The sequence below is a fragment of the Gracilinanus agilis genome, chromosome 5 (genome assembly GCF_016433145.1).
Source record: "Gracilinanus agilis isolate LMUSP501 chromosome 5, AgileGrace, whole genome shotgun sequence".
NCBI classification, from domain to species: domain Eukaryota; kingdom Metazoa; phylum Chordata; class Mammalia; order Didelphimorphia; family Didelphidae; genus Gracilinanus; species Gracilinanus agilis.
Window position 1 is genome coordinate 172599242 of NC_058134.1, and position 18525 is coordinate 172617766.

Consider the following 18525-nt stretch of genomic DNA (forward strand, 5'->3'; position numbering starts at 1 on the left):
GGGACAGGGTTACCTTCATATCCCCAGCCTTTTCTCCCTTGCTCCATGTCTTCTCCCTTTTGCCCCACAACTGCCTTCTATCTTCCTGTTTTTCTATAGATATTCAATTGTTTCTGACTCTTTATGACTCCACTGGAGGATTTTCTTGGCGACTCCACTGGAGGATTTTCTTGGCAAAGCCACTAGAGTGGTTTGCCATTTCTTTCTCTAGTTCATTTTACAGATGAGGAAACTGAGACAAACAAGGTTAAGTGACATGCCCAGGGTCACACATCTAGTAGGTACCTGAGGCTGGATTTGAACTCAGGTTTTCCTGATTTTAAGCCTAGTACTCTAGCTAGCTAGCTGCCCCTTTCTGTGGTTAGCCCTGCCCAATATTGTACATGCTTGGAGCCAAGTGCCTCCAGGTGAACAAAGCAGGCTCTTTAAAAAGGGAGAAGGGATATTTCTGCCCTTTGAAGTATAAAAGCTGATCCTGGGGAATTTGTCAGAAACTCCACCCTGATTCCTTGTACTTTGGGGGCATCTTTGCTGACCTTTTGCTATACCGATTCCAAGAAGGAAACATTTTATATTCTTTTAAAATGTTTTTGTTCTTTTAATATGTTTATTAGTAAAACAGTTTTTAATTGAATTTTTTTTTATTAAATTGGATTTTAAAGCTCATGAGTGCCTGTTGCATTTTAAACTTGAAACCTGGGGGAGATATACCAGGAGAAGAGGGAAAGATCAAAGTTCAAACATCTCAGTGGAATGATAGAAATTTTTAGTGTGGAGATTTCCAGCACCCCTTGCATCTTATCTCAGGGACATCATCAATCTGTTTCGTTTAAAGACAACTCCAGTCAACTCAACTTTATAGGACTACAAGAACATCATGAATCTTCCTTTTTTTTAAATTTCCTTGCACCCTTTCCTTAGATTACTGCCTTTCTTTGCTCCTCCAAATTCCTTTGAGTAAAGTCGAATTCCCCACTTTGTAGAACTAGTAGGCATTCAATAATTTTTTATCACATTTTGCTCTTCCAAATAACGTTTCATTTTTATTATTCATCTGTATGTCAGAACCTATGGAATTAGAATCTTTAAAATGAAATAAATTGCAGTCACACTAATTTCAACTTTTTCAACACTGCCCTCTGTCTCACAGGACAATACGTCATTGTGCCAGGGAAATAGAGGCAGATCTGGGTTGGGAAGAAGGGGAGAGAAGTCTACAGTGGAACTTCTAAAGCCTCCACTGTCAAATCAAACCCAAAAGCTCACGTATAAGACATTGTAGATAAGAAGATTTTTTCCCCCCTCCAAAAGCATCATTATAAAATCATGGAGGTTTTTGGCTTTGCCAGACTGCTTTCCTTTCTTCCAGATGCCTCCAGTGATTCTAGCCTAAGAGTTTGACCATACAGGCTTGCGCTTCTGAAGGAAGGCTGATATTCCCTCCCGCCCATCCTGACTGGCCAAATTGTCCACCATGGTTTGAGAAGTGAGATAGTAGGCTGTCTTGATGTCCTGAGGCAGCTGCTTGTAGAAGGTGGCTTTACCCATTGCCACAACAGACCGGCTCACTGTACAGATCTTTTTGGCTATTCTCATGGTCTCCTCCTCCAGCTTCTCTTCTGGTACCACTTTGCTGAGCAGCCCATGAAGCAATGCTTCCTGGGCTGTGATGGGTTCCCCAGTAAAGAGCATTTCCAAGGCAACCTAAGAAGGAAATTAAGTCAGGTTATTAAGGCACTTCAGTTATATACTTCAGTCATTCAAGCTTCCTCATTGTCTCCCTCCCTTCTCCTTTCTCTGAGACTGTATGTACATTTTGACTCACCCACAACACTGGGTCAGACATGTACCAAGTAGAGGTGGTACAGGAGCTAGGATGCCAGACTCCAGAGTCAGGGAGACATGAACTTGAATCCTGTCTTGGATACTTACTAGCTGTGTGACTTTGAACAAGTCATATACCCTCTTATGTTTTTATCTCTAAAATAGAGATAATAATGGAATCTACCTTTGAGGCAGTCTGTGGTAGAGTGATGATAAGAATGGTGGAGTTAGAACTAAGAAGACTTGAGTTCAAATCCAGCCTCAGATACTAAACTAGCTATATGACTTTGGGCAAATTATTTAACCCATGTCTTCCTTAGTTTCCCCATCTGTAAAATGGGGGAAATTTGCAACTGCCTCCTGGGTTGTTGTGAGGGCCAAATGAGATAATATTTTTAAAGTGTTTTGCAAACCTTAAAGTTCTATTTAAATGTTATGATCATTATTATTAATTACCTGTGTGACCACAAGCAAGGCACTTCCTTTTTTTTTTTTTTTTTTTTTTTTTGCCTTTTTTTTGGAGGTGGAAACTTAAAACAAATTTATTTGAATTGATAAAGGTACATAAAATGGTGTTAAATTCTTTGATTACCAATCCCCTCTCAAACTGGAAGGAAGGAAGGAAGGAAGGAAAAGAGGAAGGGAGGGAGGGAGGAAAAAAAGATGAAGAGAAAGAAAGATGGAAGGAAGGAAGAGAAGGAAGCAAAGAGGGAAGGAGGGAAAGAAAGACAGAAGCAAGAGGGAACAAAGGAAGAGAGGGAGGAAGGAAGGAAACATTTATTAAGGATCTACTATATAATAGGCATTTAGCCAGATGTGGGGGATATAAAGAAATAATTCCTTGCCCAGGAAGGGCTTGTGCCTCACCCATTTCTACCCTAAATGGCAGGAAAAGTCTAAAACCCTCATTATTGAAATTAAATAGAGGCAGCAAGATTAAATAAAAGCACTGAATAGGGTATTTTAATCACCAAAGGTGAGAACTGCTAGAGTGGGTGACAAATCAGAATCAACTGACTGCCCCAGGCAGTCCTAAGAGAAGCATCTGTTGTGATTGGACATGCAATCTAGGAGGGAAGCATAGGAAGTGACGCATAAGCAACCCCTTTAAAAAGAGACCTCAATTAGCTGGGCTCCGTAGTCTTCTAGCTTTCCTGGTTCATGAAGGAGTGCTGGCTGGGATGCTGAGAACTTGGTGAGACTGCTCTTTGGAATTCCAGGTGGTGAGTTTAAAGACTGAATGTTCCTGAACTTCTCTCAAGGAACTTCCCTTTAATAGAGCCTCTGTGACTGAAGCTTTTGCTTAATTCATCTCTGGGGTCCTGGCCCTCTGACTCTCAGCGTGGGTTAAACATTAGATCTACCTGGATTAATTAGAGGATCATAGTAATTTACCTACTGTGTTTTATTCTTATTTCCTTATAAATCTTCTATGTCTTCTCAATTGTAAATTTTCCATAAAAGTCAATTTTGACTGGAGGTTATTCCTTAATTGGGGATTTTCCCCCTGGCAACCACCTTTTAATATATTTGACCAAAATCCCTTTTTCCCCCTTAAAGTATCAAGATGTGTGGGTTCCAATCCTGGTTCTTCTATTATCTAGTTATGTGACCTTGGCCAACTTCCATCTCCTGGGTAGACCTTAGTTTCCTCATCAGTAAAATGAAGGATCAGACTAACTGACCCCTAAGAACTCTTCTTGCTCTAATATGAGACTCTATAAAAGGAGAACCACATATTCCCTGGGAAACCAGGAATTTCATAACCAGGTTTGCTATTCTTGTGGAGTTAATGATCCTTATTGATTAATAAGAGAGAGGTGATGATATAGCATAGCAGATGGCCTAGAAGGCAGGAAGACATGGCTTCCAGTCCCATTTGTGATACATTTTTTAACCTCTCAGTATCCTAGGAAAAACTCTAAGACTTTAAATTGTAGAGAAAATACCATCCAGCTTTGGTAGAGAGCACCCTACACTCATGAAGTCCCAGGTCTAGTCTCTATTCCCTAATGACAAGCAGCAGGAGAAAGCCACTTCCCTACACATAATGGATAGAGAATTGTCTGCAACCTAGGCAAACTTGGATTCCAGTTCACCTCTGACAAACACTGTGACTGAGAAACCCTAAGCAATCATGTAAGCCCTCAATCCCTCAAAATGGCATTGAAGGTGCCTATTTATATTGGTAGAGAGTTTCCTCACTGGAGATTTGAATTCATTAGTCCAGAGTCTAAACATAACAACTGAACCAGAGCAAGATTTCTAGTCAGACAGGCTATATTTAATATGTAAAGACGTACCCAAATCAGAAGCCAAATATCAGAAAAAAGATTTTTTTATACTCCCATTTACCCAGTGTTGTCCTGTTAATACACATGATCCTCCAGAGAATTAGGAGAATTACACCAACATGAAATTGCCAATTCTGAGAAATGTAATGCAAAATGAAAAATGCCAAGTGAAATATGCTCTCTCTAGGACAGTCTGGAATGATAAAAGGCCCAAATATGTTATAAAGAATTGCAGAAAAGATGCCAAAGTTCTGGGAAGAGGAGTTAGTACCATTTAAAATCCTAAGCAGGGGCTCATCCCAGGGCTCATTCCAGCTGAAAGAAGAGATTGTTTATTCCCATGTTGTAGTAGGTGGATGCAGGTTAGTCTCATGATTCTTCCATAGGTGCTCTTCCCTTTTATCGAATACCTTCTTTCTGATGCACACTCAGCTTTCCGACTTTTCTTTTTATGTTTCTCTCTCCTCTTCCCTTGTGCCTCTTTGTCTCTGTTCTCCCTTTTTATGGTCTCCATTATAGATTTATAAAGAGCTCCCCTGCCTGTCTCTTCTAGGCATTCTAGCTGCATCAGATCCCAGATGCCACAAGTAGTTTTCCATAAGAGTCCATTAGATTTTAAAGCTACAGGACAATACAGTAGGCAGAGCACGAAACAGGGGTTGTGTATTCTATTCCCATCTCTGCCACTGATTCTCTGTGTTGACCCCAGAGCAGGTCATTTTGCTCTTTCAGTTTCCTCAACTCAAAAACATGGCTAAAACCAGCTTCTTCCCAGGGATCCTGGGAGGGATAACTGACTCATGACCACAGAGTATTTGGTCCACATAAAGTTTGATAGAAAGGTTAGAATATAGCACATTTTAGGAAACCATAAACCGCCAGGGATCATTCTGATTATTTTGTCTTGAGAAGTGAAGATCAGGGGACCTAATAACAATCTGTGAATTTATGAAAGGTAGTGACCAACTATTCTCTCTCACCACTGAAGATAAAACATGAGAAATGGCCTTAAGTTGCATGGGAAGGCTTCAAGTTAGACAAAAACAACATATTGACACGGAGGATTTACACCATGTCTCTCTTCTGAAAAGCCTCAAAGAACTTTCTGGGATACTATATTACCAGGTGTTTCTGCCTATAAGTTGGGAGATGGATTGACATCTTCATGCAGGGATGTGCTGGTAAATATTTAATAATAGGCTCTCTGAAAAGATACAACCTATGCTGAAATTTAACCTGAACTATTAGTATCTTCATTTCTTTCTTGAGTCTAGACAATTAACAAAACAATTTAGGAAGCTCTGATTTGGAGCTTTTGTCGATCTCCAAGGTTTAAAGGCTTTCAGATAAATATTCAGTAATTAGTTTTTTCAAGACCATAGGAGGTAGCTCCAGAATATCCGTGTGTGATATACCTTCTAGTGGGAACACTTCTGATCTACTAACAAATTTTAAAGAAACAGATCTTCTGGTCCAGGCAGAAGTAAATAAAAGAGAACCAGTGGTATTTAATTGCTGGTAGAGAAGGTTCAAAAAACTGCCTAGGGGGAGAAGGAGGAGGAGGAGTGGAGTGAGATGGAGAAGTTGGTTCATTTGATTTCTTTACCTTGTTTTTTTTTCCCCTAGCCTTTAGTTTCACTGGCTTACCAGTCAAAGAGCTTCTTGAGTGGGAGGTCCACTTCAGTGCCTGTGGGTTAGGATCTATTCTTGTCATGGGCTGTTATATCCCAATATGTGATGTGCTCAACAAAAGTCCCTGAATGAATTTTTTTTTTAAACCCTTGTACTTCGGTGTATTGTCTCATAGGTGGAAAATTGGTAAGGATGGGCAATGGGGGTCAAGTGACTTGCCCAGGGTCACACAGCTGGGAAGTGGCTGAGGCCGGGTTTGAACCTAGGACCTCCTGTCTCTAGGCCTGACTCTCACTCCACTGAGCTACCCAGCTGCCCCCTGAAATTGTTTTTAAAACCTTTACTTCTGTCTGGGCAATTGTGTGTGACCTGTCCAGGGTCACACATCTAGGAAGTATCTGAGGTCATATTTGAACCCAAGACCTCCTGTCTCCAGGCCTGGCTCTCTATACACAGAACCATCTAGATGCCTCTCTCTGACTGAATATTAACCTGTTCATTCTATCTGCTACTGTTATAGGAAAATTTATAAATTAATATTTTAGACATTTAGTGTAACTAGCTCCCAGGCTATCAGATAAGACCTAAAGGTTCCAATGATGGAATGGTGGGAAGGAAGGAAAAAGTATTTTTCCTGAGAGACTGTTATGGCTGAGAGCAGTTGGATGCTGGTGAATTATCTCTAGTGGAGAGCCCAGGAGATTGGATTTGTCTCCCTGAAGAAACACCTGCCTGTGGGAAATTCAAGTTGAACAAGAGGATCAGACTTGGGTGGTGGACATCCTAGGCTGATTCAAGCTCCTTGTCTTTACCTTTGTGGATTTATTTTGCTATGGACCTGTGTTCCTGAAATCTGTGATCATCGCTGGAACAGAAGGGAACCCAGTTGTGAGACATCCATTTCCCTTCCAGCTAGCCATGTTGACAGCTTGTGCGAGTATAGAGTAGATCTTGACCCATCTCCCAGGCCCTGAGTTTTGTCCTTAGATACTTAGTTTAGGGTGACCTCTCCCAACATCTCTTATCCTTAAATTCATTATTAAATTGTGTTTTTAAACTTCCTTTTGTTCCTTCTTCACAATCCAGAGGGCTCACTCTAGGTTAAAAGGTAATTCCTAGCTGGATAGGTCTGAAGTGACAGTTGGTCTCAACTGTAATCACTCATTTCCCAAGTCCTGTGTTTTGTGGGTGTGGGTGTGATTCCCATTTGTATTTGTCTCAGTTATCCCTCTTCACCCAAACATTCCTCCTTCTCCCCTTCTCTAAACCTCAGTGTTTAATTTACCCATTACACTACAAAGCTTGGAACTATAGTTCTCAAGTGTGGTCTAAGGAAACCTGGGGGGGTCCCTGGGATGTTTTCACGGGTCTTCAAATCAAAATACTTAAAACTATTTTCATAATAATAATAAAGACATTTAATTTCTAAAATGATAAATATCCATAGACATAACCCACATAAAAAAGTCCTGAATATTTCTTTAAAAAAAAACAACCTTACCTTCTCTCTTAGAATCTATAATAAGTATTTGTTCCAAAGCAGAAGAATGGTAAGAGCTACACAATTGAGGTTAAGTGACATTTGTTAAGTGTCATATAGCTAGGAAGTGTCTGAAGCCCAATTTGAACTCAGAAACTTCCATCTCCAAGCCTGGCTTTCTATCCACTGAACCACCTAACTAGCCTCAATAATTTTGGTCCTGAGGCTTAAGCTTAGCCCAGAGGTTTTCAGTCAAATCAGAAATTCAAGTCACAAACTTTGACACCTTTGCCCTTCGTTCAAGGTCTGACTCCCTAAGGAAGGAAAGTTTCTCAGAAGTAGAAGTGGAACCAAGACCATGAAGAATTGGCCCCCTTTCTCTATGAGAAGAGGCTCAAAATCAGGCAGAGGATGAGTCAGATTCTCTCCCTACCTCCCTTTCTTCCTTCTCTGCCCTATCAGAGCTCCAAGGTCCCAAAGCATAATTTGGGAAGGGAAGGGGATAGCATTTATTACATACCTACTTTTGAGAGAAGCCCTGGGAAAGGATTCTGGGTAGAAAGGAATTGTGGATCTACAACTGGAAATAACTGAACTTCACTTCCTTCTTGGATTTTGACCAAGCTGGAGGGAGATTTTGTCCCTGCTTACAATTCCCATCCTGAAAGAGGAGTTTTGCTCTAAGAGATTCTCCCTGGAAAGGCAGGATTTTCGTGGGGAAAATCTTTGACATTTAGGTAGAGGGTTGGCTTGGAGGAAACCAATTTCCCTGAGACCAGTCTAGATCCATCTATAGCAGAATTCCTATTGGCTAAGGTTTCCTATTTGCAAAGCTCTCTCCCTATAACTTTGAGTTACTTAGTACAGTAGCCAAACCCAGAGGTTTTCCCCTTTCTTTACTATTAATTATTGGTATTAAGTTAGATTAAGTCAGATATAATGTGGGGGGGTGTTCTTAGCATAGGGAGGATTAAGCAGGGCCTATAGAAGAAAACGAAGGCTTGCCTTTCCAAGGAGACTTAGAAAGTTGGGTGGAGTTAGTTTGGATAGATTTAGGGTCATACCTACCAGTTTCTTTTTTTAAAATAAACTTCATATTACATAAATCAAGGGTTTTGTGCTTCACTAGCCCTGGGGACTTCCTAAGTGGGTTGTAATATCTAACATCCCTCTAGGACTCTTCCACAATACATTACTATGTGTCAGGCACTGTGCTAAGTGCTTTCCGATATTACTTCATTTGATCCTCATAACAACCCTGACAGAGATTGTTTTGATTATTTTTGCCTCAAGAAGTAAAGTTCAGGGGACTGAATAATAATCTTCAAATTTATGAAAGGTGTTCTTTCTCATCATTGAAGAGAAAGTTCTACAGAGAAGGCTTCTAGTTAGATAATAACAACATATTAGCAGAGGATTTACACAATGTCTTTCTTCTGAAAAGCCTCAAAGAACTTCTTAAGATACTATATTATTAAGTGCCAGAATCATTTGAAGAAACTGAGGCAGACTGGTTAAGTGATTAGCCTAGGATGATACAGCTTATAAGTGTGTGAATCTGGATTTGAATTCGAGTCTTCTTGATTCCAGGCTTAGCGTTCTATTCATGGTACCATCTAGGTTCCCTACTAATCACCACTCCAGAACCAATGAAAATGGAGCATCCCGAATATGTCAAAAATTATTGTTCTAAGAGGGAAATATTAGAAACCATCTGTGGAGCCACCATCTTTGAAACGTGAAGGTCTCTAACATGTCTGCAGCTCTCCTTTGAAGGCAGGGATAGGGGCTGGTTCTATAATTTCATTTATATAGAGAACTTTCAGGTAAGGAAACTCCTTCTACCAAAGCAGATTAGCACCTTCTCTACAGCTTCAGGCTTTAGACAGTTTTCCTGAGCAATGAGATGTTCAGTAACTTATCCAGGGTCACATCACCAGTATATATCAGTATAAATCAATATGTATAGCCAATAGTCATCACCTGAAGCCAGACCTTGTAGCTCTGAGACCATATTCTTTAATAAAATCTTATTAGGGCACACGAATGTGACCTGTGAGTGGATTTTTCTCATTTTCTCTTCCTGAGGTTCAGATATAGGAGCTAGGGAGCACAGTGAATGCATGATTGGACCAGGAGTCATCAAGACCTCAGTTTAAATCTGGACTCAGATACTTAATAAGTGTGTGATCTTGGTTAAGTCACTTCACCTCTCTTTGCCTCAGTTTCCTGAGCACTAAAATGGAGATTAATGAGAATACTTACCTCCCAAGGTTTTTGTGGGGATCAAACAAGAAAATATTTGTAAAACACTTGGCACAGTGCCTATCACATAGTAGGCAATTCACTATAAAAAATGCAAGCTACCCTTATCATCACATTAAGCTTGTAAAGCATCTTCCAAATGTAGGAACTGAAATGGGTAGGAGAAACTGATTAAGTCTTTGTTTTAAAACTCCTAGGACTCATACGAATAGTCTTCTTTCAAATGACTGCAATGAGGGGCTCTGGTTTACCCAGTAGCCATGCATTTCCTGTGGGGTTTTTAAAAATTGAATCCTCAAAGTAGGTCCACAATCATGAACAAGATAGGAGTTACAAGGAACAGCTTAACCTCAAGCCACATAGTTGTATGACACTACCATCTCTGAATCAGCATCAGATACAGTTCAAAGAATAGTCTCTAGTCTTAGTCTGGGGCATTCTGCTAGTTTCTGTTCGATGCTTAGATAGATGTGGTGGCTCAAAGACCTCAATTATATGATAAAAGGACTTAGGGAGAGGCTTTCTAGCTATTGCATCCTAGTTGATGATAATAGAGCAGATGGTTGAAGTCTAAGATCAAAAAAGGTATCCAGAAAATACAACATGACAAAGAATACATACATGACACCTAGCAGAGATCTATCTGATACTATCTAGAGGACAAATGTTACTTCTGAGGGATGCTCTGCCCACACATGACCCTATATATATACGCGTTCCAAGAATGTGCCTTGGCTACAGAGATTCCTAAGATGTGTGACTTATAAATGTTTTTCCTTGTCATATATGCTCTCTGCATGTGAATTCTCCACCCACTGCCCCAAAACTCCCTCCCTCCACTAATGGGGTACTTATGAGGGTGTTGCCTACTTGTATGTGGTGAGGAAGTAGAGGAGAAGAATCTTTTATTACTGCTTTAATTTCCATGCTATTTGCTTGAATGATTTCTGCTTTGAACTAGCATGAGTAGTTTTTTGTTTGTTTGCTTGTTTTTTGTTTTTTTGCTTGACAGGTAAAAGAATGGTTGCTGACTCATAGAGAGCCTCAAACCTGGAGCAATATTTTTTGGAGACCCACATATGAAGTAATACCCCAAATAATAATAGACGAGAAAGGGATAGACACTAGACTTATAATTTCATTAGTTTAGGGAACTCCTGGATGAGATTCCCTTTGCTAGTTTGGCTGGAAGTCCTGTAATTTATAGTTTTCATTGAATAGAGTCCTGAGAGCTTAGTGATTTTCCCAGGTCCACAAAGCCTGAATGAGTTAAGAGAAAGGACTTGAAAGGTAGGTCAGCTCTTTACTGACTCTGCACAAAAGATCTTTGGATGGGAAGCACTTACGTGACATGGGGATAGGTTCTTGGACTTGGATTCAGGAAGATCTGAGTTTAAATTCAGCCTCAGATTAATAACTATGTGACCCTGGGAACGCCACTTAATCACTTCCTTCCTAACTGCCTTCCTGGATTTCATGATTTCTAGAAACTCATTATTCTACAAGATGAAATCAACTCTAAAACTCTCACCTCCTCAGCAAACCTTACACCTGGGGTTCCTCCCTCTGATTGAAGAGAACAGAGGGTGGATATTGGAGATCTTCTTCCTGTCCAACATATAAGGAGGGCTTTAAGTCAGTTCACCTCACCATTCCCATCTAGTTGCTTTTTTGGACATAAATAATTTCTAGAAGCACATAATTCTGCAAGTTGAAATCAGTTCTGAAATCTCACTTCCTCTGGCCATCTCCTCTGGCTGCAAGACTTCATCATGCCCCCTTAATCCTTTCTTTGTGTTGTCTTCCCCATTTAGATGAGAGCTTCTTGAGGACAGGAACTATCTTATGCCTTTCTTTGATTCCTTAGCTCTTAGCACAGGACCTGGCACATAGTAGGTGCGTAATAAACATTTATCAACTCTGACTTAATCTCCATCAGTCTCAGTTTCTTCAGTAGGTGCGTAATAAACATTTATCAACTCTGACTTAATCTCCATCAGTCTCAGTTTCTTCAACTGAAAAATAAGGTTCATTATAGCATCTACCTCACCAAGTTGTGAAGGTTGAAGGAAGTCATGTTTATGGAGTGCTCAGCACAGTGTCAGACACAAAGGAGATGTTTAATACATATTTACTTCTTCCCTTTTTCCTTCCCTCCCTCAGAATAAGAGACAATGGGATTAATTGTAGAGTGGTGCTGGACAGAAGGCAATATTTCCTAATGACAAGGACTACTCAGCAGTAGCAAAGGACTATATGATCACAGCTCTAGCCCTGGAATGAACCTTAGAAACCATCTAGTCCAACCCTCTGGGTCCACTGACTCCCTTTGACAGCTACATTCACATCCCTGTGATTCCTCAAACCAAAACTTCCTTCCTTGGCTACTACTGCCCTTATAAGTATTGTCTCCCCCATTTCAGGGCAGGTTTCTTGAGGACATGGGCTGTTTTGGCCCCATTTTTGTTCATACTTAGCCAGTCCCTAGCATATATCAACTTCTTATTAAATATCTGCTGAGTCATTGACTGATTTATGTTTAGCTATCTACAAGCACCCTTGGGTATTTCAAGAATCAACATATTGAAAGGACCACCTTTTGAAAAAAAAAACAACAGGAGCTAGTTAGGGAGAGAAAGGTAGGAGAGAAGCTAAAACAGGAAAAAGTGAGTTGAATGGTTTCTTTATTAACAACTAATGATCACATTTCAATCAATAACAAGCTCAGAAAAGGTTTGTCAGGACAATTGTGGTCTATGCACATGTCTCTGTGTTAGAAAACCCGTTTATATAGGAGGCTTCTCTGCCAACTTGGAAAATAAAAATGGAAAGATAGGAGAGAGGATATTCTCTGCTAAACTAAATGCAGTTTCTTCAATCCTGGCATATCTCCATCTTCCCTTCAAGCTGGAAGACTAAGAAAAGTTCTCTAATGGGATTAAAGTTAATCACTGAGAAGTAGCATTGACTAGATTTAGACTCAGTTTTTTTTTTTAAACCCTTACCTTCCCTCTTGGAATCAATAGTCTGTATTGGTTCCAAGGCAGTAGAGTGGTAAGGGTTAGGCAACAGGGGTCAAGTGACTTGCCCAGGATCACACTGGGAAGTGTCTGAGGCTAGATTTGAACCCAGGACCTCCTGTCTCTAGGCCTAGTTCTCAATCCACTGAGCCCCTCAGCTGTTCCCTTGGACTCAGTTTCCAAGATTGCCCTTAGCTCTCAACATTCCTGTCTCTAAGTTTCTGGGTCTTCATTTCATCATCTAATATCATATCTGATTAGCACAATACCCCCCCACACACACACACGTATGTTTGTTCTTCTTCAGCCATTTTAGTCATAGCTGATTCTTTGTGACCCCATTTGTAGGGATTACCATTACCTACAAAGATACTGGAGCAGTTTGCTATTTGTTTCTACAGTTAATTTTACAGATGAGGAGACCGAGTTAAAGAGAACTAAGTGACTTGCTTAGGATCACAAAGCTAATGTCCAAGATTAGATTTGAACTCAGGAATATGAGTCTTCCTGACTCTAGGCCCAGAATGCTATACACGAGTGGTACCTAGCTGCCCACTTTGCATATGCTATACCATAGTAAGAGCTTAAAAAGTGCTTCACTCATTCATTGTGTCAACAGATTAAGCAGAGAATGGTAGCCCTGCCCAACACAGAATACCAATATTACTTGATGATCAAAGCTATCCCAAACTACTCTCTAAGTGGACAGGTACTTGCTCCCTCAAATATCAGTACCTAAGAAAAAAAAGGGGGGTTTATTTACTTTACCCTTTCCCCTAATCCTAAAGTAACAATGTAAACTGGGAGCTTAAAACTGAGGTAAGATCAAGTTTGAAGCTAAATTTATACTTTGCTTCTGTTTGGTATCCAATGATAAGTGTGATATACTCAGCTGAATGCTCAGTTGATCTTGCCTTTTTCTGTTCTTGATATTTTTTCTTTTGTCCCCTTTTCCTTCCCCCAACTAACAGCACCATCATGAAACTCAACAGCATAGCAATTGACTAATCAATCACAAATAGTATAGATACTGAAGAATGAGTGGAATTAGATTAACTGTCATGGGCAAAACCAAGACAGAGTACAGGCAGCAACCCAATTTAACTCTTCTAACATTCCTCTCTAAACAGCTTTTTAAAAATGCCTTAAATCAAATTTTGGAGCTGCAGAGCCAACAATAAGGTCAGAGTGAGACATTTTTCTAGCCTGCAACAACTTAGGAGGTTGGCAGGAAAGGTCTGTGACACTAAAGTTGGGCCCAACCTTGAGCATGGTATGAGCATCTTGGAGGTGGCTGCTGATGCTGCAGAAGAAGCGTTGGGGGCTCTCAGTTCAGAGATAGTAAGTAAATTGGAGAATGGGTCAGAAAGAGATTACAGGGGACCCTTTGGTGGTACTGGGTGTAGCTGGTGTTGACTGACAACTCTACTGCTCATAAGTAGTTCTGGATTATAGTTCCAGGAAACAGAGGAGTGCTTATGATCATTACAAAAGAATAAGGGCTCTGCTCCAAGACCAAGAGGAAGGGTAGTACTTGTTGCTACAGGAGAGAAGATGATATAGTCACATTTCCAGAGTCAAAGCACTAATACTTGTGACTGTAGGAGAAGAAGGGTCTTTCCTGGACCCTTAAGGACAAGAACTCAGACCAGGATAACAACTCCTTGGGATGACCAAAAACTTTCAGACCCCCTCTAGAATAAGTTCTGAAAACAGAAGAATGAAAAATCCTGAAGCTTGGAACATTGCAATTTCCTACCCCCAGGTGAATAGAGTCTAACTTTAACATAAAGTTCAAAGTGAAGAAATAGGCTGAGAAAATGAGCAAACAACAACAAAAAAAGAACTTGACTATAAAAAGCTATTGTGGTGGTAGGGAAGATCAAGATGTAAACTAAGAAATGGACAACAATGTGGAAACAACTACAAACAAAGCCTGAAAGAAAAATGCTAATTGAACTCAAGGCCATCAAGAATTCCTAGAAGAGTTAAAGAGGGAAAGAAACAAGTGATACGAAAATAATGAAAAGAGAATTGGCAGCTCAGTAAAAGAGAAAAAATTCTGAAGAAAATATCATCTTAAAAAAAAACTGGCCAAATGGTAAAAGAGGCACAAAAATTCACTGAAGAAAAGAACTTCTTAAAAGTAGAAATGACCAAATGGAGAAAGAAGCATAAAGGCTTACTGAAGAAAATAATCTCTTAAAAATTAGGATTGGGCAAAAGAAGCTAATGACTTCATGAGACTTCAAGAAACAGTAAAACAAAGTCAAAAGAATGAAGAAAAAAGAAATGGAGAAGTTGTGGGTGGGAGAGAATGAATCTGAATTCAAAATTTAATCAGAAAAGAATGCTAGAAAAAATAACTTTTTAAAAAATAAAAATAAATGAAAACAATTTATTTAGAATCTAGTATGTGCTAGGTATCATGCTAGATGCAGAGCCCTTCCCTTCAAGAACTTATATTTGAATGGGATGGCTAGATATTGAAGTAGATAAGGCCTGAATTTAAATCTGACCTTAACATTTACTAGATATGTGACTCTGGGTAAGTCACTTGATCTCCATCTGTCTCTGTTTTATTTAACCAAAGGATTATTATATTCTTAGAGATGCCCCAAAGACCAGCTCAGGAGAAAGTAACTACAGAACAACTCTAAGCAAAGACTCTAAGGAAAAACATGAATTTTCAGCTAAGACTACATGAATACCAAATAAGACTACAATATATACCATGAAGAAACGAAATAACAGATAAAAATGAAGTTTAAAACTCTATAGGAAAGATTTGGAAGGAGTCTAAACAGTTTAGAGGCAAAAGTGGTAAACCAAACTCAAGTAATGAATTCCCTGGAAATTGTAGACCAAACAGAAATTAGCAATTCTATGAAACTGCAAGAAATAACAGAACAAAAGCAAAAGATTGAAAAATAGGACAAATCAAGAAGAGATAATTTCAGAATCAATCTCCCTAAAAACCATGATATTAAAAAAAACAGAGTGAATATACTATATTTCAAGAACTTACAAATGAAAATTGCCTATAGATCTAGAGAGAAAAGTGAAAATCTAAAAAATGCTTTGATCACTTCTAAAATGTAACTCAAATTGGAAAATTCTTAGGAATATCATTGCCAAAATTGAGAGCTTCTATTTCAAAGAAAAAACAAAACTGAAAGCATAAGAGAGGAGTTCAAGGACCAAGAAACCATAGTCAGAATCACATAAAACCTGGTAGTTTCTATTATAAGAAGAGATCATGGACTCTAATATTCCAAAAGGCAAATGTTAAAGGTTTACAACCAAAAATAAAATATCCTTGAAAAGTAAATATAATCTTACATGGAAAAAGATGGATTTTTAATGGAAAAAAACTTTCGAGCATTTCTCATGAAAAGATCAGAGATGAGAAGGAACTTTGAAATGCAAACACAAGCAACAAGGAAAACCAAGAAAGGTAAATTTATTTGAGCAAATGAAAATTGGCTGTTATAATGATTAGGATTAACATTCTAATAGGGAAGAATCACACGTACCTTCAGAACTTTAATGGCTTCCAAAAGTATTAAGGATATTAAATTAAAAAAAAACAAAACAAAGAACCTTCAGAGTGTATTGGTTCTATTCTTAAGGTTTTTAGAGGGAAATGAGAAAGGAGAGTAAAATGAATATAACTGTATGGAAAGGAGGAAGAAGAAAGTAGAACTTGCTATTTTTCATAACTGGGGTGTGTAAGAAAGAGTATACAAATATAAAGGAAAGGGTGAAAGGGGAAGTCATCAGATGAACCTTACTTTATATAAACCAGATGAAGGAGAGTTGAACACACACACATATACACATACAGAATTTGGTATAGAAATATATTAATTTCAATAGGAAAGCAAGATGTGATAGGAAAATACCCAGGAGGAAAAAAACTTTGTTTCAAAGGCAGCATAAACTTCCTGATTCTAAAGGGATAATTAAAAAGGGGAGGGAGGGAGAAAACCAAATTTGCTGGAATCTAAAGGAGTTACCTATTGATTATGGAATTGCCAAAAGGATTTTGGCACATAAATGTAATTCTTGCTCTATTCTGCATCTGCAACTCTGTTTCTTATCAATTCCTTAGAACAATCTGTAGGTTAAGCTCATTCATTACCTCTAATCTCATCAGCATGCTGTAAACTCAAGACTTGACTAAAACTGCCTCCCTCAGCCTCTTCTCTCCTCTGAATGGAGGGCTGGAGGGTAGAGTACCAAACTCTCTGTATCCACTGCTCTGTCAGGTTTCAATTCCATAGAACAGTCTTTCTTCCTACCCTTTCCTACCTCATTCTTTGTGTTATTTACCCCCTCCCCTACAGTAGATTGTTAGCTCCTTGAGGGTAGGGACTATCTTTCTTTTTTATTAATTTTATTTCTGGCACTTAGATCAGTTCTTGGAACATAATAGGTGCTTAATAAAAGTTTATTAGATTGGATTGAATTCATGGGATGTCATGGAATATCACTGTTCTATGAGAAATGACAAAAGGACAACTTCAGAGAATCCTGGGTAGTAGGTACTGATACAGAGTGAAGTGAATAGAAACAGGAGACCAGTTCATAGAAGGCCAACAGCACAATAAAGAAAACCTTTGAAAGTTTTGAGAGACTTTGAACCAACCAGCATAAAGATCAACCACATCTCAAGATGCATGTTACCTACTTTTGACAAAGAAGTGATGAATCAAGTTGCAGAAAAAAGACATTTTTGAAATGGCCATTGTATAGATTTGTTCTGTTTGTGCTTATTTTCTAAAGTTCAGAATTTGAAAAATATAAAAATAGAGTACATTTTTAAGAACAGGCTTGGGTGTTATGTTCAGGGGACGCTTTGTTGCTTTCTGTTTTTTTTTTTTTTTTTTTATGGGGGGGAGGTGTGTCTACATTAAGGAGAAAGTCAACTAATGTTAGTTTTAGTGGACTCTCTGAGCAAGACATTTATAGTCTGGAGGCTAATATACTTGGGATATAGGTAGAATGATATATGTTCCTTCTCTTATGATGTCAATCTTATTTTCTTCTCATTATTCTTTCTTTTTTTTTTCTTTTATTAACTCTGATCTTAGCCCTGATAAATCCATGGTCTGACTGTACAAAGCTAGTGGACTCAGGGAAAATTATTTCATTTTTCAGACTATTATTTGGTGCTTGTCATGTCTAGTGCCTCCCAATTCTTTTATTGAAGAAAGTATTTATGATATAAAAAGTTCAAGGCTTCTGTTTAACCTACAAGTTTATATCTACCATTTAAATGAGACAATCAAAAATGGGAAATGGACAATAGAAATGACCCTGATACTGATTACAATAATTTTATCAAGAAGTTTAACCAATGTAAATTAATTACAATAAACAAGAATACTTTCTTTCCAGAAAGTGCCTTAGTCAATAAACATCTGACATACTTGCCAAACAGAGAGGGATGGCTGCCAAAGGCAACACTGGGTTTAGAATATAAACTTGTTTGTAAAATCTTATGAAGAAGAATGATGGATGATTATGAGCAGCATTGTCTCCCAAAGCTGAGAGAAACAGTGGACAGTAAAATAAGTTTAAAGAAAGCTTGGCAAGCAATCTAACTAAGCAAAGTCATCCCAAGGGCATTTAAGGATAAAAATGGAAGGAGGACAATAGAAGAAAAATGGAAAAGCTTTTGTAAAACTCATTATAAAAGACTTTTCTCTATCAAGAGCAGAGGAATCTCAGCTCTTGGATCCTAACATCACAGTCCCAGATGTGCTTATAGAAAGGCAGGAATTGTGCTAAAGAGAATAAATAAAAGAAAAAGCAGCCACACTGGATCAAGTACATATAGAGGAGATCTTTGTGGGAGGCAACACAATTGTGAGGGTATCAATGGACTGAAATATAAGATACTAAAAGAATAGAGGGGAAGATTCTAAAGATGTGGGAAAAATCAGATTTTATTAATATACCTTCCTCAAGGGATGACAGAGGACATCAGTAATTATTGACCTAT

General features: G+C 38.7%; 1 protein-coding gene across 1 annotated transcript in view; it reads right to left on the bottom strand.

The window, feature by feature from the left end:
* Positions 1-251: 251 nt before the first annotated feature.
* ECHDC3 (enoyl-CoA hydratase domain containing 3) overlaps positions 252-18525 on the bottom strand; it is a 41874-nt gene continuing 23600 nt past the window's right edge. Inside the window, exon 5 of the mRNA XM_044679405.1 lies at positions 252-1704. Within this exon, the coding sequence (XP_044535340.1) occupies positions 1390-1704 (315 nt within the window). The 3' untranslated portion in view covers positions 252-1389. The remainder of the gene's footprint in view (positions 1705-18525) is intronic.